At 48.9% G+C, this 25,984-nt stretch overlaps 3 protein-coding genes across 13 annotated transcripts; all 3 read left to right on the top strand.

Moving 5' to 3' along the window:
* Positions 1–268: 268 nt before the first annotated feature.
* Positions 269–3,129, top strand: LOC147044833 (protein tyrosine phosphatase type IVA 2-like). Its single transcript, XM_085931526.1, has 8 exons — positions 269–456; positions 772–916; positions 1,054–1,203; positions 1,271–1,593; positions 1,676–1,768; positions 1,878–2,008; positions 2,127–2,201; positions 2,272–3,129. The coding sequence occupies exons 4-8, from the start codon at positions 1,498–1,500 to the stop codon at positions 2,381–2,383; spliced, it is 507 nt and encodes a 168-aa protein (XP_085787652.1). The 5' UTR covers positions 269–456; positions 772–916; positions 1,054–1,203; positions 1,271–1,497; the 3' UTR covers positions 2,384–3,129.
* Positions 3,130–3,816: 687 nt separating this feature from the next.
* On the top strand, positions 3,817–18,135 carry LOC147044834 (apoptosis-stimulating of p53 protein 1-like). Of its 7 annotated transcripts, none has more exons than XM_085931396.1 (25): positions 3,817–4,114; positions 6,269–6,416; positions 7,276–7,383; positions 7,778–7,839; positions 11,347–11,442; positions 11,757–11,813; positions 11,903–12,023; positions 12,094–12,173; positions 12,244–12,417; positions 12,486–12,626; positions 12,706–12,898; positions 13,184–13,312; positions 14,180–14,238; positions 14,448–14,679; positions 14,742–14,963; positions 15,036–15,224; positions 15,352–15,502; positions 15,574–15,611; positions 15,679–16,046; positions 16,214–16,351; positions 16,428–16,561; positions 16,711–16,877; positions 16,953–17,152; positions 17,237–17,325; positions 17,551–18,135. In XM_085931396.1, the coding sequence occupies exons 1-24, from the start codon at positions 4,106–4,108 to the stop codon at positions 17,276–17,278; spliced, it is 3,258 nt and encodes a 1,085-aa protein (XP_085787522.1). In that variant the 5' UTR covers positions 3,817–4,105; the 3' UTR covers positions 17,279–17,325; positions 17,551–18,135. The 7 variants fall into 7 exon arrangements, 5 of the variants coding, with proteins under 5 accessions (XP_085787522.1, XP_085787521.1, XP_085787523.1 ...); XR_015068299.1 differs by having other exon boundaries at positions 3,818–4,114; positions 17,237–17,387; positions 17,530–18,135; XR_015068298.1 differs by having other exon boundaries at positions 3,818–4,114; positions 17,237–17,387.
* Positions 18,136–18,298: 163 nt separating this feature from the next.
* Positions 18,299–25,854, top strand: sdsl (serine dehydratase-like). Of its 5 annotated transcripts, XM_085931409.1 has the most exons (9): positions 18,305–18,371; positions 23,957–24,139; positions 24,259–24,295; positions 24,364–24,503; positions 24,585–24,673; positions 24,751–24,984; positions 25,147–25,277; positions 25,379–25,465; positions 25,539–25,854. In XM_085931409.1, the coding sequence occupies exons 2-9, from the start codon at positions 23,993–23,995 to the stop codon at positions 25,643–25,645; spliced, it is 972 nt and encodes a 323-aa protein (XP_085787535.1). In that variant the 5' UTR covers positions 18,305–18,371; positions 23,957–23,992; the 3' UTR covers positions 25,646–25,854. The 5 variants fall into 5 exon arrangements, with proteins under 5 accessions (XP_085787532.1, XP_085787535.1, XP_085787530.1 ...); XM_085931406.1 differs by having other exon boundaries at positions 18,299–18,371; positions 23,962–24,139; positions 24,364–24,673; XM_085931404.1 differs by having other exon boundaries at positions 24,364–24,673.
* The last annotated feature ends 130 nt before the right edge of the window (positions 25,855–25,984 follow it).

A 25,984-nucleotide genomic window follows, 5' to 3' on the forward strand; every position in this document is an offset into this window, starting at 1 on the left:
ATCATCAAGTCAAAAAGAGTCTGGAAATAGTACTCTTTGACTTGCTTGTGTTTATCCAGCCATTTATGTCGGTATGGACCTCTGGCTCCCTCCCTCTCTCCCTGCCTCCCTCCCTCCCTCTCTCCCTCTCCTTCCCTCCCTCCCTCTCTCCCTCTCTCCCTCCCTCTCTCTCCCTCTCCTTCCCTCCCACACTCCCTCCCTCTCCTTCCCTCCCACACTCCCTCCAAATATGCAGGCAGGCAGGCGACCAGGGTGATGATTCTTGCCTGCCCAGTCTCTTTCGATGCTGTTCACGCCCCCGTCCGCAAGGCGGCGCTATTGCACCGGCTTGCAATCCGTCATCTGAATTGAAAAAGAAGAAGGTGGGCGTAGCAATCCATTCACGGATCGATTTGGACGCATATCGCGGATTGATTTATTTGGCCCGTTGTGTGATTTCGGTGGTCCGAATCAACTGTAAGTGATGTTTGATCAAGCTTTCTCCTTTTGTTTTGACATTTGCCGTCGTGTATTAACGCTCACGTCAGATGCTTCGTTAACGTTCCATTGCAAATGGGTTGGTTAACTCGAGTACAATTGGAAGTCCGTCGATGTGATGTTTTTCAATGTCATCGATTTTTGTCAACGTGATCGAAAGATTTGACCGCTGTAGTTGTGCAGATGATTTGGTTGCATAAAGGCTCACTTGACGGTTGTCGCTGCAAGGTCCCCCCCTTTCTCCCTCCGGCCCTCTCTCCTAAGCTAATGTTGTTTCTTTCTATTGCTCCTTAGCTTAGCATCAAGCTAGCAGGCCGTTGTCACCCGCGAGCAGAAGCAAAACATCAATCAGCCTCTTCATCAATGGTGTGTCTACATCCAACAGCCGTCACATTGTCCTGTGTGTGCTCAATGAACTGTCTCCTCAGCGCACATCACAGTGAGTATTTCACATTTACAAGCCTCAGAACATTTGAGGAATGCACTTGTCCCACCGAGAATACAATCCAAAGGATTTTCACTTGCATTGAGGCAGTATGTCAACGAAGCTTCCTTATCTATCTTGTCTCTTCCCAGGCTGCTCGTGTATGGCAGTTGCAAGGCGTGAAAGGGAGTTCTGCCAAGCCCAGCACCTGCTGCTCATTGTGGACAAGTGAACAAGACGAAAGAAACGTTGCCATTCACGCACGCACGCACGCACGCACACACGCACACATCTACTCACAGGTAGGTAGCTAGGTCTGAGTGAGAAATAATAGTCATCGTGTAACTATAACACACAGTGTCTTTGCAGGTCTTCCCTGTTGTTGTGTCAAACAAAGCACATGAAATTCTGGTGGAACAGCAGAGGCTTTGTTTATTTGTGCTCTCGACGTCATCTCCACTTTGACATTTGAAGGCTGGCTTGATCTTCTTTTCATTTGGCCCCAAGGTCCCCATCTGACTTATTCGGAGATTTTCTCTCTCTCCCAGTCAACAAAGCCATTCACCATTAAGCGGAAGGCTTCTGCGGGTGTCACAATGAATCGACTGGCCCCAGTGGAAATCTCTTACGACAATTTAAGGTTCCTCATCACGCACAACCCCACCGATGCACAGCTCGGGAGGTTTATAGAAGTACGTTCCAATTTTATCTTTCCACAATAGCTCGCGGTCATATGTGTCACACTCAATTGTGTATTGATTGATTGATCCAAAGGATCTGAAGGCATATGGCGCTAACACCCTGGTAAGAGTGTGCGCCGCGACCTACGACAAGGCACCGGTGGAACAAGAAGGCGTTCGGGTCCTGGTGAGTGAGGTGCCGCGCCAAGTGAAATCCCTCTCGTCAGATGATCTGTTTTTTTTGCCGCCGCAAATGTCCCTTTTTTAGAGTTGTGTCATCGTTGTCTTTGTTTCAGGATATGCCATTTGAAGATGGCTCTTCCCCACCCGATGGAGTGGTTGACGATTGGCTGAGTCTTTTGCAGAGCAAGTTTCGAGACGAGCCCGGCTGCTGCGTGGCTGTACATTGCGTGGCTGGGCTGGGAAGGTACGTTTGATATCGGTGACGCGGGATCAATCTATTGGCGGCGTGAAACTTCCAATCCGCCGAGCCTAACTGCGTCACGGACAGCTGGACTTTCTTTTTTCCCTTTTCTTTCCCCCAGAGCTCCAGTGCTGGTAGCCATTGCTCTGATTGAGTGCGGGATGGCATACGAAGATGCCGTTCACTTCATAAGACTGTGAGTACGTTCATTGGGCCAATCTCTCCGATGGTACCTGACTCGCATCGTGACGAATGTTGTTTTTCAGGAAGCGTCGTGGAGCTTTCAACTCGAAGCAGCTGCTTTTCCTGGAAAACTACAAACCAAAGCTGCGCTTGCGCTCCAAAGATGCTAACGGACAGAGTTGCACAATACAGTAGGAAGCCACAAGCAATCGTCGGCGTGGCTCCAGCACCTTTTTACATCATGTGATTTCTTCAAGATGTCTGTGAAACATTTCCGTAAGATGAAGCTATTCCACTTCCCATCTTTCCAATGCAAAGCACAAGTAGGACGTCATCCCTGTGGACACGTACCTTACCTTTCCAGCAAGGCCTTTGTGCACTTCTTCCGCCATCCTCCGCATGGGCGCCGTCCGCATTGGGCTTTCTCAACTCCTTCACATCTTTAAAACGATGCTCTTGATGAGGGAAAGAGAGAGAGAGAGAGAGAGAGAAATAAAGCACACAATTCAATAGGAAGATTGAAAGATTTCAAAATAACTTGCAACGTAAATACAGTATAGCTAGGAAATAAAGTAAAGCTTGCCATCATCTTTGGTTAGTGTGCAGCAAAGATTTGTGGCACAGTAAGTCAATCCCCCCCCCCCCCCCCCCTCATTGCCACTTCTCATTTCACTTGATTTGACCTCTACTGCTGTCCATAATGTAGTACAGATCATGTTTAGAAATGATTTTCCAACGTACGTCAGTTTTAGGCGATTGTTGCTCTATAATACAAATCAATTGTACCAACTGTTTGTCCCATGTTACTATTTCTGTGTAGAAGAATAGAAGAGCATTCTGTTGCAATGATTTGCCAGTGGCTACAGTTTTTTTCAGATTATATAGACACGTATACATGTACTGAATTTAAATAAAACTCTGAAGAAAAACGGCATCTTGCAATTATTTACCATAGCTTGTCGATCCTGAACGATACAAAAAATGCAAAACGAAGATAACGGGAAGAACTTGTTGGGGATTCGTACACTAAAAGCCCATTATTAGAAGCCGCCCACTGGTGACGGACCGATGACGTAGCTTACACTCACCGACCAAAACAAATAGGTACACTAATTGTGTACAACGATCCCAGAGAAGCTCAAACAAACTTTAAAATGGGGGGAAAAAATCCGATTTGAGAATTCCGCCTCTCTCCAGCAACATTGATTGGTGTCCTCCGATTTTGTGTCCGCTAGAGGGTGCCAACATCTCATTGATAAGCACAAGCACCGCGTAGTGAATCATGTTGATCGTGCCGAATACGTATTTGATGCTCCAAGGTCTCTTTGATTGTGACTTCAAATAGATCGGGAAAATAAAAGACGCCATCAAATGGATATTCCGAGCACGGTTTGAAGACTGGTAAACACAAACATGTAACCCAATCGTGATGGGACGATGACGTACGTCCACAATGAGACAGCAGTGAAATGGAAGAGCACTGAATAAAATGCTCTTATTCTCTACAGCTCCTTTAGAAAGACCATTGGAAGCTTTCCTTGGGTGGAACGATCAAGATGGAGGGAGGAAGGAAGGAAGGAAGGAAGCGAATGAGGGGGGAGGGCTTGACAGGAAAGGAGGGAGCAGGAGTTGGGTTTTCCATGCATCTGGATGTGTGCTGCACTCGAGAAACAAGTCAGCCGGGAAAAGCGGAGCGACCCAGTCGGACAAAGCAGCTTGGATGAGCAGAGCAGAGCAGAGCAGAGCAGAGCAGAAGGCTCTTCTTCAAACAGGGCAAGCAGAGCAGAGCAGAGCAAAGCAGAGCGGAGCGGAGCAGAGCAGAGCAGAGCAGAAGGCTCTTCCTTCTTCAAACAGGGCAAGAGAGCGCTTTGCTGCCCTGTGTGTGCTGGGCTGTGAGCAGCAGGAACACGAACAGGAATGTTGCCGGTGAGTTTCTCATTCGTGGGACGATTCGGGTTGATTATTACACTGGGTCAATAACAATGGGAATTTCCCTTGAAGCCCAAATTGTATACATCCAGCTCAAACTGGACTTTTATCTCAAACAGTTGTGGGACCGGGTTTGATTGAAATGCTGGTCTGGTTTGGGAGGATTAGAAATGAATGGACAAGAATGAAAAAAAACAAAACCAATCCATTTGTATCTGTTCGAATAACTCGTTCTTGAAATACACTACTATTAGTACTGACGATTTGAAGAAACTATTGTGGTACATGCATTTTCACCTGACTTTCAGCGTGGCCTTTAAGTTAGTGGCAGTGTGTGTGTGTCTTGCTCGAACTGTGAGGGTGATTACTGATGACGCCCATCCTGATTGATTCTCAATCAATTGAAGAATTGAGTTGATCAGGTGCTTTTGTAACTTTACCCTGCCTGGCGCAACTCCGTGCAGGAAAAGCGCATTTGGAATGTTGCAACTCGGGCAGTTGAGACAAGGCCTTGCTGCAAATCACAGGGCGAGTTCACTTTTTTTAGTTCACCGACTCCTGAACATGGTTATGTTGTGCTTCGTATACTACAATATCTCTGGAACAAAAGGGTCCACTTAGGTTATTTCTTGTTGACTTAAAAGGAGATTTTAGAATTATAATCCTTCATGCTGTACAATTGGGTTTATTGCATGTGATGCAATAGATAGCCATATGTTGTGCTTTTTCTTTAGGCATGCTCGCACAGACACACACACACACACACACACACAAGAGCTCTTTGTAGCTCATGTCAAGGGAACAATGCACTGAAGATATAAGGATGTGTTTTACTGCTGGGAGAAATAGAGAGACAGAGAGAAGTTGTCCGCTCACTTTTGACCTTATCTTTCTCGTCTTTTGTTCTTGCGCTGCTGTTTTGATCCAAAGATGGCCGGCATTTTTGTCTTGTTTTTGGAAGGCAGCTATTTTAAGCACTCAAAGTGTCAACAAAAAGAGACTGTGATAGATGTTCCACCTTTGCAGTTGACAAGTCATGTTGTGGCCGACGCTCAGATCCATTGGCCTCAACTGTGCACGGATAGTTGTTGTGACTCAAAATGATTTCTCTCTCTCTCAATGAGGTCAAAGCTCGTGTTGAAGGCGTCATGTGTGCTTCTTGGCTACTTGACAGCCCATCCTTGTGTCCATATGTCAGAGAAGCACATCACCTTCAGTGTGTTCAAAGATCCGATTGATTTGCTCATCGTTGAGCATCTTGGGAATGGACAGTAAATGACAGACCTAATGATTAGTTGCCATCGCGGCCAGCGCAGTCAAAGCTTAGCGAGGGGTCTCCGAGCAACAGCTGCAAAGGATTGTGGGATGTTAATATCTGCTAGATCCATGCAACAACAAATCTGGGATGGGAGATTTATTAGTAGTGTGTCCATGTGCGTGTGTTTGTGTGCGCTGAGCGAATGAACAGGAAATACAAAATTGAGATAGCATAAGGAAGATGACATTGTTGGCCACTTTTAGTAATGACATCCGTAAGCTCCCATCAAGGTTGAGTGTATCTTATTATAATGGACTTGGTAGTAAGTAATACATGCCTTTTTGGGTGTTTTCATTTCAGCATCATGACTTCATTTGGAAAATGTTGAAAATATGAACATGAAATCCTTTATGTGGCTGTTAGCTGAATGATGTTCCCCCTTCAGGATTTGTGTGTGTGTGTGCATTTGTGTATTTAATCCAAGATTTAGAGAATGTATCCCTGCTCTGTCTGTCTGCATGCAACCAGATCACATGATCTGGATAGGTGCGGACGATACGAGGGATTAGCGTGTAATCGTGTGTTGTGGGATACGTAAGAGTGGATGTGAGTGATGAAGACAAAAAAACAGTGTGGCTCTGATGGATGGGTGGATGGATGGATGGATGGGTGGATGGCTGGATGGATGGATGGATGGCTGGATGGATGGCTGTGTGTCATTACTGTATAGCCAACTGTTGTCATGACTGCTTTTACAAGGCCAATGACGTTCGAATGAATAGCAATGAGATCAATAGGAATGGTCCAAAAGTGCCCCATCCCAAAAGACGTCTCATGCTTGAGAGGGAGCTGACCGCGGAAGAGCAATAACACGCTGGTTTGTACGCTCCAAGGTGATCCTGACAGTGTACCTGAACGACGCGCAACAGATGCTGACCGAGGTCCCGGTTACTCCTGCGACCAGAGTTGGAGATGTGGTGGAATACTGCAAAGAGGCAGGCGAAGGAGAGTGCCACTTAGCTGAAAAATGGAACGGACACGGTGAGTCGTCCCATTTGTACGACGATACCAGCGTGTCGTGATTCAGGAAAAATAGCCACCTTGGAAAATGGGAATAACGCCACGCGGCACTCGCACTACAATGGGAGCATTTCCAATCAATTGTCTTGGTCAACCACCGGACATCCTATGTGTAGAGTGAGTATAGCGTGGGCGCTGGGATACGCACAAGCCAAGCCAAGCCCATGAAAACATAACCTCATTTGATGCCTTGTCAAACTAAGCGGCCCAATCCGGTGCAGTGCAGTGCGGTGCAGTGCAGTGCAGTGCAGTGCTGTGCAGTCCACCCATCCATCCATCCATCCACCCATCCATCCACCCACCCATCCATCCATCCACCCATCCATCCATCCATCCATCCATCCCATGCAGACACTGGGTACCACCACTGTGGCCTCCATTCATTCAATCCCATCCCACATGACGCACGTGTGACTGAACGGTCAGGCTACAGACAGAAAAGCTTCCAATACTATTCCGTTTTTTTTTTTTTTTTTTTGAAGGTTGACCGTATATGGAAACAATGAATGATGTCAAAGTCACGGCTGACATATTTGTTGTTGGCCGCACTAATAGAGCGCTTCCAGCTCCAATTCATTCGTCCCAATCTCAACTATTGGACGTGGATCAGTCCGACTATGTCGCACATATGTACTGTATGTGTGTCAAACAGCTGCTCGAGGCAGACTGGAATAGATGATGTCACCAGTTGACCAGAGCCAGCGCTTGAATGGGAACGATTTCAATGGCAGTGACACATAGAGATAGCTGTTATGCACAGCCAGCGAATGGAATCTGATTGAACGAGAACATTCTTCCCCCTCCTTGTTTCTGGTGTCAGAACGAGTTCTCCCTCAGCAATTGTTACTCCTGGACCTCCTTCAGCAGTGGGGGGCAAGGAGGCCAGAGGTCAGCTTCTACCTGCGACACTGTCCCTCCTCGCCACAAGGTACGGCACACAAACATTGCCACTGTCATGTTTTTGATCCATGTCCACCGCTTTGCTTGTATTCTGTTCTGGTCTTCTTTTGACCCAGGTACTCGATCCGTATGCTCGTTATCATTTGAATTCGTCTCTGTCTCGAGGAAAAAAGTGTCGAGGCGAGGTCAGCGGCACGCTCAGTAATTAGCCCGATAAGATGATTTGAATTATATAACATGCGTGGTGCAACGGAAAATGGGAGAAGAAATATCGATGACTTTTGTTGATATCATCCAGAATGTATCATTGCTTGTTTGAAAATGGCCAAGGACGGTGGGTGCCTTGAGCGCAGAAGATGAATGGACGGACGGACGGACGGACGGGTGACCAATTGGCAAAATGCTTCTGCTTTTTTCTGCAGGAAGTCAGCAGCCTTTGGAGACAACTTGGACCATGGAAGCTTCAGAGGGCAATAACACCAGTGTAAGACGTGCGCCACACCGACACGTACAGTGTTTACGAGTAGATAGAGGACGGACACAAACAAATATGTGGCAAAATTGGTTGTCATTCCTTTTGTCAAAGTAGCAGCTATTTTGGTCTTTTGTGGCCATGTTGCTATTGACCACCTTTGTGTAAAGCGCCGTTGCTCGCTCGCTCGCTCGCTCTGTCTGTCTGTCTGTCTGCGAGTCAGTCATGGTGCGCGCTGGCCAGTCAGTGAAGGTGGGATTAGCTTGGTGGCATGACATAACCGGACTAAGAGGATTGCTAGCCAGCCAAACAGCTCCTCCTCATCCTCCACTATTGTCTTGTGTGGCTTTCTCCATGGTGGGACTTTGACATCTGCTGCAAAGACCAAAAGAATTGAAGGTGCGGCTGCACTTTGGAAGGGTGGGGGGGGTAAGTGGCGTGCACACGTATATATATATATATATATATATATATATATGCTTTTTATTCGATTCCTGATTGTAACGACATCTCATGATAATACAGACTTTTATACTCATGGGCACAAAATAAGAAGCATAGGCTATGCTGTACAGTATATAGCAGTATCTTGCCACTATTTGTGTTTTTAGCACCGCAGCACTAGCCATGCTTCAAAACAATACTGTCGGCAAAGTGGATATATCAAGCGCTGGAAGATTTTTGCAACTCTTACAAATCCAGATAGCCTCGACATCTCTTGAATACAATTCAATTCAATTCAATTCAGGGAGGCCCAACCACTCGGAGGTTGAATTGCCACCGTCTAGATAAATGGGGAAAAATGAAGCCATCTCAGTGTCCCACCGGTAATGGTGCGTGGCGGGCAACAATCAAATTCATGATAGAATCGAACCATATGACCAACTACAATACAAACAAAGTATTTCAAAGGATACTATCAACTGTAATACCCGCTGAGGATTAAAATATGCCGTTTTGGAATGTAGGGGCCTGGCACAAGTTGAAACAATTTCATTTGTTGTTTCAGATTTGGTTTCCAGGTCCTGCAACACACACACACAACAAGTGTATCTGTGTGTGTGCGCGCGAGTCAGTGATTGGCAAAATAGGACGCAGCAGGAGGCAGATGTTTTCCCAACATGTATTTGTGAATCATATGAGCTGGTGTGTTATTGGGCAGGTCGAAAGAAATTCTTGGACAAGCTGCCAATATGACGACATTCTATTCTTATCTAACCTTCTCATCTTTGTCATGACACACATTGAAAGACAATGGTGCTGTGAGAAAGTGTGAGCGATTGACTATTTGTGAGGTCACTTAGAGGGTGTGTGTGTGTGTGTGTGTGTGTGTGTGTGTGTGTGTGTGTGCGCTGCGTAGTTGGTCAGGTGGCTAGTTGAGACTTGTGATGTGGTTGCAGCAAAAAGCCAGCTGCAGCAGCACCAGGACTGAGTGAAGCAGAGGTGAATGAATGAATGCACACATGGAGGGGGAGAGAGAGAGAGAGAGCTGCTTGCTTACATTCTACTCAAGAACATAATGAGTAGAAAGACAGTATATTTATGTTAACTGTAGTAATTATTGCTTGCTACCTGAGATGCTCCCAATAGCAGTGACTTTATGAGGGAAAGGAGGAAGGAGGGAGGGAGTGTGGGACGCGCAAAGGAGGGAGGGAGCGAGCGAGCGAGAGAGAGAGAGAGAGACAGTAGGTGTTGAACATGATAGCGCATCAGTGGCGGGACGGGAGAGAAAGTTGTGAGATAAGAATGGCTTTGTTTTGACGCTGCCTGCCTGCCTGCCTGCCTGCCTGCCTGCCTGCAGGCCTGCCTGCCTGCAAGCCTGCCTGCCTGCAAGCCTGCTGCGTCCTTTTCCCATTAGAAAGCGCCAAGGCTTGCTGAGACCATGGAGTGGAATGAGCTGGATTTGGTGCAGGAATTTACTCTTGAAGGGCAATGCAGCAAAATCAAAGTCCGCTCCTGCAGGATCACATGGGACAGCCTGCAGGTAAAGACTGCATGTTCATTTCAGTCGCCAGCACCGTCTGCATCGTGTCCATTGCATGAGCGCTGAGCCCTCAAAGTGCTGCGCGACGGCGGAGATACGGAGAGTTGAAATTTAAAATCCAGAGCAGGTTGAAAGAGCAAGGTTAGGCAAACCGGATGAAGCCGGCATGTCACGTTCATTCGTCGGTAGCAATTAGAAGAATTGATCTTATCTTCAGCAAAGGCAGTGGAAATCTCCAGATTAGACAATGCTGTGCCACTAAAATTGTGTTTGTTCCCCGCATTTTTGGTGCATTATAAATGACCCGAGTCAGCACTTTAGTGAAGCCACACCAAGGCAGACCGAAGCACATTTTTTCTTATCTTATGCCTACCCATCTGTAAACCCTATTCAGAAGTACTAGCTTTCCGAATTTTTCCTGCTTTAGTTGTGATTTGAAACTTGAATCATTGCTGCCTTATTTGGGAAAGTTGAACGAAAAACAATTGGGATAATTGTCTCAAAGAAGGGGCGCCGGATAAAAAGTTTGAAAGAAACGTTCCCAACGAATCAATTCTCAACCTGTGACTCAGCATCAGGAGCAAGTGAGGCTTCACCATCTTGTTTGATGCTGTTCAATCAACAAATTGCCTCCAACAATGTCAGTCAGGCTACAACATCTGAAATCAAAGCATCATTTGATTGTACAAACCTTCCTCTTTCTTCATTGCATTGTCACCACTGGCCATCATTGCATTGGATGAGGATTTGATGTGCGTGCTCAGTTCGTTTGTTTGTGAGTTAACATAAACAGTAAGAGGAAGTGGATGGCTGGATGGCTGGCTGGCTGGCTGGCAGGGCTGGCTGGCAGGGCTGGGACCTTCCTTCCTGGATATCTTGTATTCATGATTCTCTCTGTACTTGTGTATCTCTAGAGGGGATCTCATCTGCAAATGTTGAAATGAAATGCTGATAGCATTTAATTGTTTGATTTATTTACTATACCCATTATAATCCCTCAAGGGAAATGCAACACACTCTACTGATATTTTGTGTTGCACGGTGACCAGATCACGTGTGTGTGTGTGTGTGTGTGTGTGTGTGTGTGTGTGTGTGTGTGTGTGTGTGTGTGTGTGTGAGAGAGTGCGAGAGAGAGAGAGGAGAAAGAAACATGTGTGCCTGTGTGACTAATTTTGAGGCAAATGTCTCCCTCCCCATAGACTTGGGGTGCTGCTACTGTCCCTCTTCCAATCTTCCAAATACAATCTGTGGCAGTATTTTGAACGTAATCCCATAACGCCGTCACCCTGCCAAGGCCACCAGCTGCTAACATCATACGTAATAACATTTGTGTAGCAAGCGGATGAGCCTCAAATGTCAAGTCAAACATGTGCGCACACTATTTTGGGTCACTTTTACGGTCGCTTTCCCGTCGTCACCAATCAGAGTCGTTTACTGTCGTAGTTCCGATGGCTGTCTACCTGCTTATGTATAGAATTGAAAAAAGAGCACATGTGAATGCCATTGTGTGTTCTTTTCCTGTCCCTATTGTGTAGGTTCCCCGTGTGGAACTCACCCTGTCTGAGCTCCAGGAAATGGCCACAAGACAACAGCAACAGATGGACGCTCACCAACAGATGTTGGTCGCCAAGGTAACTTTTTCACACGTCATTCTCGGAAGGGATGGCCTGTCACTTATGGTTGCAGTCGAACCGCTGGGTGCGTACGCAATGTGTCTGTGCGGCAAAGATCATGCGAGGGAGGATGTTACCCAGGTAGAAGTGTCCAAAACAGACTTGAGTTCACCGGTAGGTAAATGTTTTTGTAGGAAGGAAACGAAGTCATTAGGAAAGCACAGCTGCCGGGATACTCGGGACTTGACTCCAGAAAGACAGGAAAGAAAGCCTCCGGGAGGGAAAGGAAAAGAATGAGTACAAATGGCGTATTTTCTTCTCCTCTGCTTTAGGAGCAAAGGCTGAGGTATCTTCAACAGGGAGGCCGGTCCAACCAGGGGCAGACACAGGTGCCGTGCCGTGCCATTTTCGCATGCCCAATACCCAAGCTAAATATTGACCTGATGCGCTTATCTGTTTTTCTCTTCTCCTCGTTCAGTCGGAAACTGAGAAACTGCGGCGCTTAAAGGAGCGAGTGGAGTCTCAGGAGGCCAAGTTGAAGAAGATTCGAGCCATGAGAGGGCAAGTGGACTACAGCAAACTGATCAATGGGAACCTCTGTACGCCTCGACACGCAATACTTGACACTCTCGCCATCGACCTCAATGGATCTCTCTCTCCTGTGCGCAGCGGCAGAGATCGAGCACGTGAGCGGTCTGTTTCGGGAGAAGCAGGCTGAGCTGCAGTCCGCCGTGACCCGGGTTGACCAGGTATCTCGGGGGGATTAAGGAGTCGACTTCACGTCGCCCTAGGAATCATTTGTAATCTATTTTTGAACAGCTGACCCAACAGCTGGAGGATCTGAGGAATGGACGCCTGCAGCTCCATTCCATTGCATCCCAGCAGGGGGCGCCCAACAGAGCCGCCGGAACGAAAGCGCCGCCGCCGCCGCCGCCGCCGCCGCTCTCTGGCCCTGCTGCCTTAGAACTGAGGAAGATCTACCAAGAGCTGCAGGTAAAAGCAAATGACGCTTTTCAAAACGCACACTTGTGCACAACACGTTTGCGGTGGCCCTGCGCCAGGCTCGCAACCGTCACAACCTGGAGCAGAGTAGCAAGCTCGCGCACAACAAGGAGGTGCTGAACAAGAGAAACGCTCAGGTGACCGTGATGGATCGACGTATCGGAGAGCTGAGGGAGCGACTGCAGAAGAAGAGAGCCGAAGTAACCTTACGCCTGACGCTTTCCCCCTCGATACGAACGAGTCTTCTCCCGCTTGACGTTCTACTTTCCGTCTTCGCAGTTGAGCCGTATGAATGGCGGAGTCCCTCCTTCTCCTCAAAGTTCCACTCCGGCAAGTGGCGGCGGCGGCGGCGCGTCGGGCCGAGTGGCCGCCGTGTGCCCTTACATCCAAGCTCCGGCTGAGGCGGGCTGCGAGCCGTTAGCTGACGCCTCCCCCAAATGGTCACAAGTCAGTCACGCGCGCTCCCTATCGGGTGGGTGGCAATGATTGGCCAATCTCTCTGAGAAGGGCACAAGATTTGCTTCTCTCTAACTGTCTGTCTCTTTTTTTCTGTCTGTTGCATGTCCCTTTTGTCTGTTTTCCTTTTCCTCCTTGGCATTACCGTCTGCGGCCACCTTATCCCTGGTTATTGTTATCGTCACCGCGCTCGTATTGGCCGTGACTCTCGCCGTGGCTCGTGTTTCCATGACGGCTGTCCCGTGGCTCGTGCGTTGTGCTCGCGGTCGTGACCAACCGTGGCGCGGCGCGGCGAAGGCAGACGAGAACAAGAGTGGCATCAGGAAGCCTCCCAGCCATTGGAAAGTGTCGGATTTAGACACGGTCCTGTCACAGCCAAATGACTTACGTGAGGGCCCCGGGTCTCCCGAGGGGGACGAGAAGAACAACAGTGAGTCTTTCTGTTGCACTCTTTCCAGTGCCTCACTTTTCTCTCCATTTAAATCACAGCCTGTCTTCTGCCCTACTCATAGACTGACCATCAAGAATGTATGCACAAATGCAACCGCAGGATGCAGGCAGGCAGGCAGCCAGGCAGGCAGGCCTGGCTACAAAATGAATGAATGAAGTCGAGCAAGCTGGCGTGCCGCCGCATACATTCTAAGCTCCTGCACGCACAGGCCCTAATAATGCCTGCAGATGCGCGTTTGTTTTTTGGTCAAGTGAAGAGTCACTTTAGATATGTACTATACAGCACAAAAACTGCCCTTTTATACTTGTAAGTGGCTGGCTAGCGAGGATGCATCGGGACATCATGTGCTGCGGGGTGAGTGCTTCACTCTAATCTGGACTCCCAGGCAGGCTAGTAATCTGGACTCCTAGGCAGGCACCTAGCCAAGTTTCCAGCCTGTGAAGAGCTGACTCTTTGCTTCCTGTTGTCGCCGCTTTCCTCTCCACGTCAGATAGCGAGTGCAGTGGAGTGGCACTCGGCACGTTTTGCGTGCGACTGATCTCACGAGTACGAGTCTGCGCCAGTCCGAAACGGTGGCTTCAAATAGACTATATTTTCATCTTTTACACATTTGTATATGGCTGGATGAGAGGTGACCTGGAAGTGCACTTGTTTTTTTCTGGTTGTTGTTTTAATTCCAGCATACGACACTAGCATCCTACATAACTTGTAAACCCACGCCTTTCCCTTCACTTTCTCACACTTCTATAGTTATACATTTTCAATCGCTTGTCTATTTTGGGGCATGCCGAGCATTGACTTGTTCACTAAGCTGCTGCTGTTGTTGTTGTCTTTGATGCCACGCAGCCAATGAAGCATCATGGCCTACCATTGGTAAAAATTGGAGGAGCAACAGTGCAGAACAGGTACATTTTGCAGCCTTGACATTGTCTCGAGTCCCACACAATCAATCTGGGTGACCTTTGACTTCACTAGCATGAATGCTGCTCAAACGGCAATTTTCCCAATCAATCAAGTGAAGCGTCGACTTTGAAACGAAGATGCTTTGTCGCTCAAAAACAAGGTCCGTCCGCACAGCTGTGATTGGATATGGGATTGTTTTGGTTTTGGTCAGCATCTCCCTTGCGGTTACGGCACCTACCCCAGCTGCAGCCACCACCACCACCACCAGCAGCAGCAGACAGCAGGGAATCACCGTTCCACCAGCTCCCTGCCTCGATCGGCTCCCGGCACATTGGGATGGCCTCGACCCAGCGCTGCAGACGCCGCCTCATCTTCTTCAACCTCCTCCTCCTCCTCCCAGCAAATCCAACAACGCATTGCCGTCCTTCCAAATTCAAACCAAGGTAAGACGTTTTCATGTTTTTTTTTTTTTGTTTTTTTTTCCTTTCTCACGCCTTCCTATTAGGCTCGCAGCCTTCGTCGCCCTTGGCATCTCAGAGCGAGCGAACGGATCCCCCTCCGGCGGCTGCCGTACGTCCTTACGTACCCGAGCACGCGTCCAGACCGCAGTCTCCTCGAAAGGGCCCCGCCACCATGAACAGCAGCTCCATCTACAGCATGTACCTTCAGCAGCCTCAGGCCAAGAATTACGGCTCGCTCAGCAACAGGAGCGCCACGGTTAAAGCGGGTAACCAAGAGTGAGCCAACTCCAGACCGTGGAGACCGGGGGCCTGATCATGGTTTCCTTTGTGCCCCGCAGTCTACGGGAAACCCATCCTGCCCACCTCCTCGGCGTCTCCGTCCCCTCTTCCTTTTCTCCACACAGAAATAAAGACAGAAGACAAGGAAGTTGGAGGAGGAGAGCCCGGCGGCGATGGACCAATCCTCCCTCCTCCCAGCGTGGACAACATTCCCCGTCCTCTCAGTCCGACGAAGCTCACTCCAGTTGGTAGGTTGCGCCCCACTGAGCACTCCTTCTTGTGGCATAGACTCTGTGATACGGCTGTGTGTTTGAATCTCAGGAGATTGGCTGGAATGGTTTTGAAGCAACGCTTGCGTTTCCTTTGTGTCTCCAGCCCACTCTCAACTGCGCTACCAAAATGACGCTGATCTGGAAGTCCTCCGCCGTCGTCTCAGCAATGCTCCGCGCCCTCTGAAAAAACGAAGTTCCATTACGGAGCCTGAGGGCCCGCAAGGACCAAACATTCAAAAGCTACTGTATCAGAGGTTTGTGCTGAACTCGGTTCTGTTTGACAGGCCTCATCTGTACCTTGAACCTTGGTCGTTTTGATGCGCAGGTTTAACACTTTGGCAGGCGGCATGGAAGGGGTCTCAGGTAGGATGTCAGTGACTGTCATCACAATAATACTCCATGGTGAACTGGTCAACCCTCTCTATTTTAGCCAGTACTTTCTACCAGCCCGACTGTCTGCTGAGCGACATGGACATGATCCACTCAGCCAAGGGGAATGTGGAAGCAGGTGAAAAGCATGCCGGCTTGTCGTCAGCGGACGCAGAAGTTCAAAACCTGAACTTGGACTGCCGGCGCTTATCGCCCGCCGCCGCCACTGAGACGGCCAGCGTGGGAGAGGAGCGCAAGAATGGCTCTCCGTCTCCACAAAGCCACCTTGCCTCGACGTCCGATAAATCGGAAGATCAGAACAATAACGATAAAAGCGGTTCATGTCGGGCCCACGGCGTGACGAGTCGGGGCGTGACGAGTCGCGCCTCCCCTTCGCCCTCACCGCCTGCCCCGCCTTCAAAGCCCAAGGTCAAAATGCATCACACCATATACGTATTTTTCTATTTCGATTCTCTTAACATATAGTGTGTCAGATTACAACGTCCAACTTTAGTCTCTTCGTCGCACGCGCGCACGCGCTTATGGCCACCACTGCTGTGGTATTTGACCACTCGTGTGGCTTTGTCCTCACTCAGGTGAAGCGAACCAATTTGAAAAAGCCTTCATCGGAGCGCACGGGCCACGGGCTGAGAGTCAAGTTCAACCCCCTGGCTCTGCTGCTCGATGCGTCCTTAGAAGGAGAGTTTGATCTGGTGCAGAGAATTATCTACGAGGTCAAAGGCCCACTTACTACGGGGACAAATCATTTCATGGAGAGATTGAGTCTGGAGCTAAAAAGCTGTCTTGCAGGTGGAAAATCCCAGTCTGCCAAACGATGAAGGCATTACTCCTCTTCACAACGCTGTGTGCGCTGGCCACCACCACATTGTCAAGTTCCTGCTGGACTTTGGAGTCAATGTTAATGCAGCGGACAGTGATGGATGGTCAGTGCCTTCACTCACTCGTACGTTTGTTGGTAGCATTTGCCATCTACAGCGATGTACGTATTCACAGCGGGCGATGGACAAAGACGGCATCTGTGTACGTAGTACTGACAGCACCGACATTGATTTTCTCTTTTCTTTCTCGTCAGGACGCCTCTGCACTGTGCCGCTTCGTGTAACAGCGTCCACCTGTGTAAAATGCTGGTGGAATCAGGGGCAGCCATTTTTGCCCAGACAATCAGTGATGTGGAAACGGCAGCAGAGAAATGTGAAGAAATGGAGGAAGGTTACACGCAGTGTTCGCAGTTCCTTTACGGTAAGTTCTGAAACGCAAAATTGCTTTTTGAGCAGAAGATCACTCCCAGAATCCCCATCAATATCTCCGTGTCAGGTGTACAGGAGAAGTTGGGTGTGATGAACAAAGGCTCGGTGTACGCGCTGTGGGACTACACGGCCCAGCGGCCCGACGAACTGACCTTCAGCGAGGGCGACGCCCTGACCGTACTGCGACGGCGCGACGACACCGAGACAGAGTGGTGGTGGGCTCGACTCGGCCACGGCGAGGGATACGTTCCCAGGAACCTGCTTGGGGTACCACGCCGAGCGGCGCTCTTTATTTGAAGATGGATCTGAATTCTTTCTTTCACAGTGGCGGCGCTCTCTTTTTGTCTCTAGTTATATCCACGGATCAAACCCAGACAACGCTCCCTGGCCTGAATCCGAGAGCAAAGAAAGGACGGAAGCAGCCTCTGCCGCCGATGGAGGTGTGGGAGAAGCAAGTTGCTCTTCCGACAAACACGACAGATGTTGCAAATTCAACCGAATAGTAAGCTAAATAGGAGCTAAAAAAACAAACAGCTCGTGGGCCATTCAGATTGGATTTCCACGTTGGTGTCTTGAGCTGAACATTTTTAGAGCGTTGAAAATGACTATTTTTGTATGCTTTTCTCCGAAATATAAAGACCCAGGTGGCTTCTGTTATTTTTCAGATCTAACCTTTGAGTTGGATGTGCTGATTGAGAATGCAAGGTGAATGCAAATATTTGCTCGACTCGAATGAAAGCGAGACGTCGGTTCTGAGCTTGCAGTCGAGGCAGTTGGAAAATGACTTCCAAGCAATGCTAGTTTGCAAAAGGATAGCTGGGCAATATCAACCGGCAATCCTGTAGAGCTGCATGAATCCGCCCCTGAACTTTGCAAATACCGCTGATGAGATGAGCAACTGAAAGAAAAGAAGAATGTGCTTTGAAGAGGATTAGGATGCATTCGGATAGGGTGGAGGCAACAAACGGATCCCCTTTCTGTAAAACTCCAAATTCCACCACATAATACCAAAAGAGTACTAAGCAGCTTTTAGAATCTCATCCAGATGTATTTTGGGAAAACAGGTTAAAAGGAACACTCTAAAGTCAATGAGAAAAATCAAAACATTACGCTTGTGTCAAGAATGTATCGCTCACAAACTGTTGCCACTCGATGTACATTTAGAATTTCACACGGAACCGTTCCTTGTTGCGTATGATACAAAGAAATAAAACGTGCACAATCTGAAACAATCTGTAGTGCGCTATGTGACTGTTGACAAAAAACAACGCAAGGCTGATTGGTTCAATTATTGATGTATTTATTTACTTATTTGATACAGAGCTGCCAGGTTCTTACACACACACTCCTATCCTCTAGGTGTCAGGATGCACCAAAGACAATGAAGTAATCGGTCGCTAAACTAAAAAAGAAGAAAGCCCATTCTGTGCGGTGCTCTTGCAGAGCCAAAGATCTTTGCAGATTTTGTCCTACAGACAAGACTGTGGTAAGTCGCCAGGTTTCCGACCTGGCTGCTGCAATGACGTTTAGCTTTTGAATTGCTCAAGTTGTTGTTGTTGAGACACTTTGCCTTTTGAACGCTTGCAAATGGAGAGGTCGGTCGCGATATTCGAGCCAAGTCCGACTTTGGATTCTTGCAAGAGAGTATTTATTGAGAAAAAGCAGGGTGGGGGTGACATTGGACATGTTTGGTGGTCACCTCAGTAACTGGTTAATCAGTGCGGAGGGTCCCAGCTCATTGTTTACCAAGGTCGTGGAGACAGAAACTAGTGGAGCATTTTAGATGACTAACTAAGCAAGAATGTTTCCACACCATTTGGAAAGTTTCAACAACTGAATGAGTAAACTTTTCAGAGTCAAGGAAAGGTAAAAGGTATAAGCAAAGTTAATAATTCTAGTCTACACTCCAACAGAATCATACGATCGAGACAACCCTAACAGTTGTCGACTGTCAAGTGTCGGTCTGTCTGCAAAGCGATCAAAGCACCATAACGGATGCCATAAATAAAAGAAAAACAGGGCAAGTCAGATCAGTGACATGACTGAGGAGGCGTAGCAAGCCTCCCTTCCCTCCTCTGACCGCACGTCCCTGCCGCATACTTACCCCCCGAGTCGCTTTGACCCTTCGTTAACACCGCTAGGTATCCAGGTCAAGCCACTCAGGGCAGAAGAGCTGGGGATCAATCCACGCCGATCAGAGTGAGAACCAGCCGCGGTGAACCGCTGCCTTTCTCCTCCGATCAGGGTCCGAGAGCACTGGAGCCAGCCCTGACCAAGCAGTGCCTCCCCAGTGCTCTCCTCTCAGTTGTACCTACAAAAAAAGCATCTTTCTTCTTGAGCAATCTTCTTTGTCCCGTGACAACGCACAACCTAAGGAGATGCTGGATCCATTCCTCCAACTTTGCTTCATACATCGCGAGGCTCCAGGGAAGTTAAACCTGCCAACAAAGTACCTAGAGGGAACTCACCTGTATTGCAGTAGTTGTTGAGGGAATGGCTGAAAAAGAAAAGCTACTCTACATCGCCTAGGTCCCGGTGCATCCTCGGCCTAGTCACCTAAGCCGGACTAGGGGATGTGAATATTAGGGGTAAGAATTTCAAGAGCGTTCCAATCCGCCATTTAGAGTCCAAAGTTAACGTGTGTGGTGCAATGTGCTGTTGCCTGAGCGAGGCTAACCCTCATAGAAGACTGAGCCTCGATTAAGGTCCTTCCGCTCCGGACCACCACACCCTGCGTGCATTGTTCCTAGAGTCGGAACCCAGGGGGGCCGCATACTTACCCCCTGAGTCGCATTGACCCTTCGTTAACACCGCTAGGTATCCAGGTCAAGCCACTCAGGGCAGAAGAGCTGGGGATCGATCCACCCCGGTCAGAGTGAGAACCAGCCGCGGTGAACCGCTGCCTTTCTCCTCCGATCAGGGTCCGAGAGCACTGGAGCCAGCCCTGACTAAGCAGTGCCTCCCCAGTGCTCTCCTCTCAGTTGTACCTACAAAAAAAGCTTCTTTCTTCTTGAGCAATCTTCTTTGTCCCGTGACAACGCACGACCTAAGGAGATGTTGGATTCATTCCTTCCACTTCGCTGTGGGTCGTGCATCGCTAGGCTCCAGGGAAGGCAAACCAGGCTACAAAGTACCTAGAGGGAACTCACCTGTGCATGAGCGAGGCTTACCCTCATAGTAGACTGAGTCTCGATTAAGGTCCTTCTGCCCTGGACCACCACACCCTGCATGCTTTAGCATGAGCGAGGCTTGACCCTTTGTTAACACCGCTAGGTATCCAGGTCAAGCCACTCAGGGCACAAGAGCCCACAAAAGTATGCACCTATCTTCTTGAGCAATCTCCTTTGTCCCATTACAATGCACGACCTAAGGAGATGCTGGATTGAATTCCTTCCACTTCCCTGTGCTTCATACACCGCAAGGCCCCAGGGAAGGCAAACCAGCCAACAAAGTACCGAGAGGGAACTCACCTGTATTGCAGTAGTTGTTGAGGGAATGGCTGAAAAAGAAAAGCTACTCTACATCGCCTAGGTCCCGGTGCATCCTCGGCCTAGTCACCTAAGCCGGACTAGGGGATGTGAATATTAGGGGTAAGAATTTCAAGAGCGTTCCAATCCGCCATTTAGAGTCCAAAGTTAACGTGTGTGGTGCAATGTGCTGTTGCCTGAGCGAGGCTAACCCTCATAGAAGACTGAGCCTCGATTAAGGTCCTTCCGCTCCGGACCACCACACCCTGCGTGCATTGTTCCTAGAGTCGGAACCCAGGGGGGCCGCATACTTACCCCCTGAGTCGCATTGACCCTTCGTTAACACCGCTAGGTATCCAGGTCAAGCCACTCAGGGCAGAAGAGCTGGGGATCGATCCACCCCGGTCAGAGTGAGAACCAGCCGCGGTGAACCGCTGCCTTTCTCCTCCGATCAGGGTCCGAGAGCACTGGAGCCAGCCCTGACTAAGCAGTGCCTCCCCAGTGCTCTCCTCTCAGTTGTACCTACAAAAAAAGCTTCTTTCTTCTTGAGCAATCTTCTTTGTCCCGTGACAACGCACAACCTAAGGAGATGCTGGATCCATTCCTCCAACTTTGCTTCATACATCGCGAGGCTCCAGGGAAGTTAAACCTGCCAACAAAGTACCTAGAGGGAACTCACCTGTATTGCAGTAGTTGTTGAGGGAATGGCTGAAAAAGAAAAGCTACTCTACATCGCCTAGGTCCCGGTGCATCCTCGGCCTAGTCACCTAAGCCGGACTAGGGGATGTGAATATTAGGGGTAAGAATTTCAAGAGCGTTCCAATCCGCCATTTAGAGTCCAAAGTTAACGTGTGTGGTGCAATGTGCTGTTGCCTGAGCGAGGCTAACCCTCATAGAAGACTGAGCCTCGATTAAGGTCCTTCCGCTCCGGACCACCACACCCTGCGTGCATTGTTCCTAGAGTCGGAACTCAGGGGGGCCGCATACTTACCCCCTGAGTCGCATTGACCCTTCGTTAACACCGCTAGGTATCCAGGTCAAGCCACTCAGGGCAGAAGAGCTGGGGATCGATCCACCCCGGTCAGAGTGAGAACCAGCCGCGGTGAACCGCTGCCTTTCTCCTCCGATCAGGGTCCGAGAGCACTGGAGCCAGCCCTGACCAAGCAGTGCCTCCCCAGTGCTCTCCTCTCAGTTGTACCTACAAAAAAAGCTTCTTACTTCTTGAGCAATCTTCTTTGTCCCATGACAACGCACGACCTGAGCAGATGTTGGATTCATTCCTTCCACTTGGCTAGGCTCCAGGGAAGGCAAACAAGCCTACAAAGTACCTAGAGGGAACTCACCTGTGCATGAGCGAGGCTAACCCTCATAGAAGACTAAGCCTCGATTAAGGTCCTTCCGCTTTGGACCACCATACCCTGCATGCTTTGGCATGAGCGAGGCTTGACCCTTTGTTAACACCGCTAGGTATCCAGGTCAAGCCACTCAGGGCACAAGAGCCCACAAAAGTATGCACCTATCTTCTTGAGCAATCTCCTTTGTCCCATTACAACGCACGACCTAAGGAGATGCTGGATTGAATTCCTTCCACTTCCCTGTGCTTCATACACCGCAAGGCCCCAGGGAAGGCAAACCAGCCAACAAAGTACCGAGAGGGAACTCACCTGTATTGCAGTAGTTGTTGAGGGAATGGCTGAAAAAGAAAAGCTACTCTACATCGCCTAGGTCCCGGTGCATCCTCGGCCTAGTCACCTAAGCCGGACTAGGGGATGTGAATATTAGGGGTAAGAATTTCAAGAGCGTTCCAATCCGCCATTTAGAGTCCAAAGTTAACGTGTGTGGTGCAATGTGCTGTTGCCTGAGCGAGGCTAACCCTCATAGAAGACTGAGCCTCGATTAAGGTCCTTCCGCTCCGGACCACCACACCCTGCGTGCATTGTTCCTAGAGTCGGAACCCAGGGGGGCCGCATACTTACCCCCTGAGTCGCATTGACCCTTCGTTAACACCGCTAGGTATCCAGGTCAAGCCACTCAGGGCAGAAGAGCTGGGGATCGATCCACCCCGGTCAGAGTGAGAACCAGCCGCGGTGAACCGCTGCCTTTCTCCTCCGATCAGGGTCCGAGAGCACTGGAGCCAGCCCTGACTAAGCAGTGCCTCCCCAGTGCTCTCCTCTCAGTTGTACCTACAAAAAAAGCTTCTTACTTCTTGAGCAATCTTCTTTGTCCCGTGACAACGCACGACCTGAGCAGATGTTGGATTCATTCCTTCCACTTGGCTAGGCTCCAGGGAAGGCAAACAAGCCTACAAAGTACCTAGAGGGAACTCACCTGTGCATGAGCGAGGCTAACCCTCATAGAAGACTAAGCCTCGATTAAGGTCCTTCCGCTTTGGACCACCATACCCTGCATGCTTTGGCATGAGCGAGGCTTGACCCTTTGTTAACACCGCTAGGTATCCAGGTCAAGCCACTCAGGGCACAAGAGCCCACAAAAGTATAGACCAATCTTCTTGAGCAATCTCCTTCGTCCCATTACAACGCACGACCTAAGGAGATGCTGGATTGAATTCCTTCCACTTCCCTGTGCTTCATACACCGCAAGGCCCCAGGGAAGGCAAACCAGCCTACAAAGTACCATGATTTTACCAAAATGGCCCCCACGCCGTCTGGTCACTCTCGGGCACCCCCTGGTGGCTATCTCTACATTGCGTCCGATTGAATTTGGGTTGATAGGTTTATTTATATTTTTTTTAGGTCGTTTTTTGGGGGGGAGGGGGGGGGGGGGGTGATTCTGCTTTTTTTTCTTTTTAATTAGGGTTAACCAAAAAATAATTCAAAACGGCCATTCCTTATTTCGAATATTATTGTAATAATTGCACATTCACAATATAAGAATACAAGTGACGTGCGGTGAGGTTGATGACTGGGGAGGCACTGACGCCCCCCCGGTAAAATTTGTCCGGCAACTAACCGTGTCCCAAAACTGTTGCTGCTGTGGTTATTTAATTTAAACTACTTGAATTAAAACCTCACATCAGCAACACTCAATAAAGCACATGAAATGAAAAATGTGTTTTCGATCGCGCGTACGCGTAGCACTCCGTTCTCCGAATCAAACCTTTCAACTCCGTAGTTGGTTTTCCTTTACTGACGACCTGCTGCTTCGACCGTAAAACCTAATCAGTGGACATCTGCTCCTCAATTGCTCTGCAAATGTGAACTGGAGATGTCTTATTCTACAGGTAGGCAGGCAGGCGCACGAAGCCTCCCGGGATCACTAGCACCCCCTGGCATAAGGCTTGAGAACTTTTTTTCGTAGCCTCAGTAAAATCTCTTTTCAAAGTCGTTTTGGACAGATGACAAAAACCACTAGATATTCAATACATCATCTTAACTAGGGAACTGTGTTCATATATCCACAGTGTTTGAACACTTAAAGAGAGAGCAGTTGTGTCGAAGTGCACAGCCTGGCTGGCCTGCTGCCAACATTGGCAGCCAGCCGTGTGATGACGCAATCCTCCCTCAGAGGAGCCTAAACAGGACGTTGGCTAAAATATCTTGTTTGCGAGAAAAGAACCAGTGAAGTGAATGTTTTCACTTTTGAGTGCAGTGCAGTGCAGTGCAGTGCAAGCTGTGGCATCATGGCTGAACATTTCCACATCAACACGCCCTTGCTTGAGAGTGCTGCAATGTCCAAACATGCGGGAACCACGGTGTATCTGAAAATGGAGAATTGCCAGCCCTCTGGTTCTTTCAAGATTCGTGGCATTGGGTACTTGTGCCAACAGGTATATCTATATCTATATCTATATATATACACATCCTTCCTTCCTTCCTTCCTTCCTTCCTTCCTTCCTTCCTTCCATCTATTTGTGAATTTCCCTCTCATCTTGCTTACCCCCTGCAGCTCAAGTCACAGTCCAAAGGATTTGTCTGCTCCTCAGGTTTTCGAGAGCCTCGTCATATTTTCAATACCGGTACCATAGTTGTGTCACACCAGTTCTTCTTTCAGGTGGAAATGCCGGAATGGCGGCCGCCTACGCCACCCGAAAGATGGGTGTGCCGGCCACCGTGGTAATTCCCTCGTCAACGCCTCATTTTGTTGTCCGGAGACTGGAGGATCAAGGTGCTCTTGTCAAGATTGTGGGCAAGGTCAAACTCTTGACTATTTGGACCTCAATAGGTTGCAATCTAGTCAATGGTACGATGAAAAGGAAAAGCCACTGTACGCAGGTTTGGGACGACGCAAACGCCGAGGCTCTCCGACTAGTGGAAACGGAGGGCTTCTCTTACGTGTCTCCGTTTGACCATCCGTTGATATGGTAGGTAGTCATCGCTTCTTCAGCACTTGAGTTGCTGCTCTAAATCTTTCAATCCATCTCCTTCCCCCTGCCTGAAGGAAGGGCCATTCTAGTCTGATGGCAGAGGCTGCAGCCGCGTTGGGTCCGAATGTCAAGCCTGGAGCGGTGCTGCTATCAGTGGGCGGAGGGGGGCTCCTCTGTGGGGTGGTCCAGGGCCTGAAGGATGTAGGCTGGCTGGACGTGCCCATCATCGCCATGGAAACGCTCGGCGCGGATTGTTTGAACGCTTCGCTTAAGGCCGGAAGGATCGTTACCTTGGATGACATCACCAGGTCTTGATGGAAAGAACACAAACTTCATGGAAATGACCTTTTGTCATTGCTCCCGTATCTCTGAGCATCCACATGCTATCAGTAGCTTTTTGCTTCAGCTCAACTCATTGTAGCCAGCCTCGTTGACTTGTCCCCGTCTCTCTCTCTCTCTCTCCACCCCAGTCAAGCTAAAAGTCTCGGCGCAAAGAGAGTTTGTACAAAAGCCTTCGAATACAGTCAGAGCCAAGAGGTCACTGTCATTTCTGAAGTGGTGACTGACCAGCAGGCTCTTCATGCCATGGAGACATTCCTGGGTGAGTTTCTCTTTTCAAGAGCTGTCCGTCCGTCATTTTGTTCAAGCACACCACAGAGAAGGTCAACTTTTTGTTGTCGTGCCCGCGTGGACATTTGTTAGATGACGAGCGCGTCCTGGTGGAAATGGCATGTGGCGCGACACTGGCAGCAGTCTACGGTGGAGTTGTGCACCGATTACAGGCTGAAGGTTAGTTCGGTCTTGACTTTCCCAAGAGCCTTTCGCTATTGTACCTACTCGCTTGTGTTCACTCCCATTTTAGGTCGTCTACCGGCTCTCTTGCGCCCGCTGCTGGTAATAGTGTGTGGCGGCTGCAACGTCAATGCGGAGCAACTATCTCAACTCAAACAAAAGCTGCAGAAAAAGTAAATTATTTTGCAGAGTATGTGTGCATCAGAAAAATGCAAAACAGTGATTTTTTTTTTCATGTCAAAAAATGTACGCTTTAAAACGGTTTCATTCATCTAATGAGAGCTGTATGAAAGATGATACCATATTTGCCATCACTGAGCCAAGCGTCTATTTGGGGACGATGGAACAGGGTCCAATAAAAGTTCTATTATCATGATTGCCCGCTAGATGGCGTCGCTGTCCATTATTCTGCCCCATGAAATCCTTATCATCATGTCAAAAAATACATGCATTTGACTTTGCTGCTTTGTTGTCCGAGTCAGCGCTAGTCGACTGAAGTTTGATGAGTGAATCATG

The sequence above is a fragment of the Syngnathus leptorhynchus genome, chromosome 15 (assembly GCF_054491065.1).
Source record: "Syngnathus leptorhynchus isolate UIUO chromosome 15, UIUO_Slep, whole genome shotgun sequence".
Classification (NCBI taxonomy): domain Eukaryota; kingdom Metazoa; phylum Chordata; class Actinopteri; order Syngnathiformes; family Syngnathidae; genus Syngnathus; species Syngnathus leptorhynchus.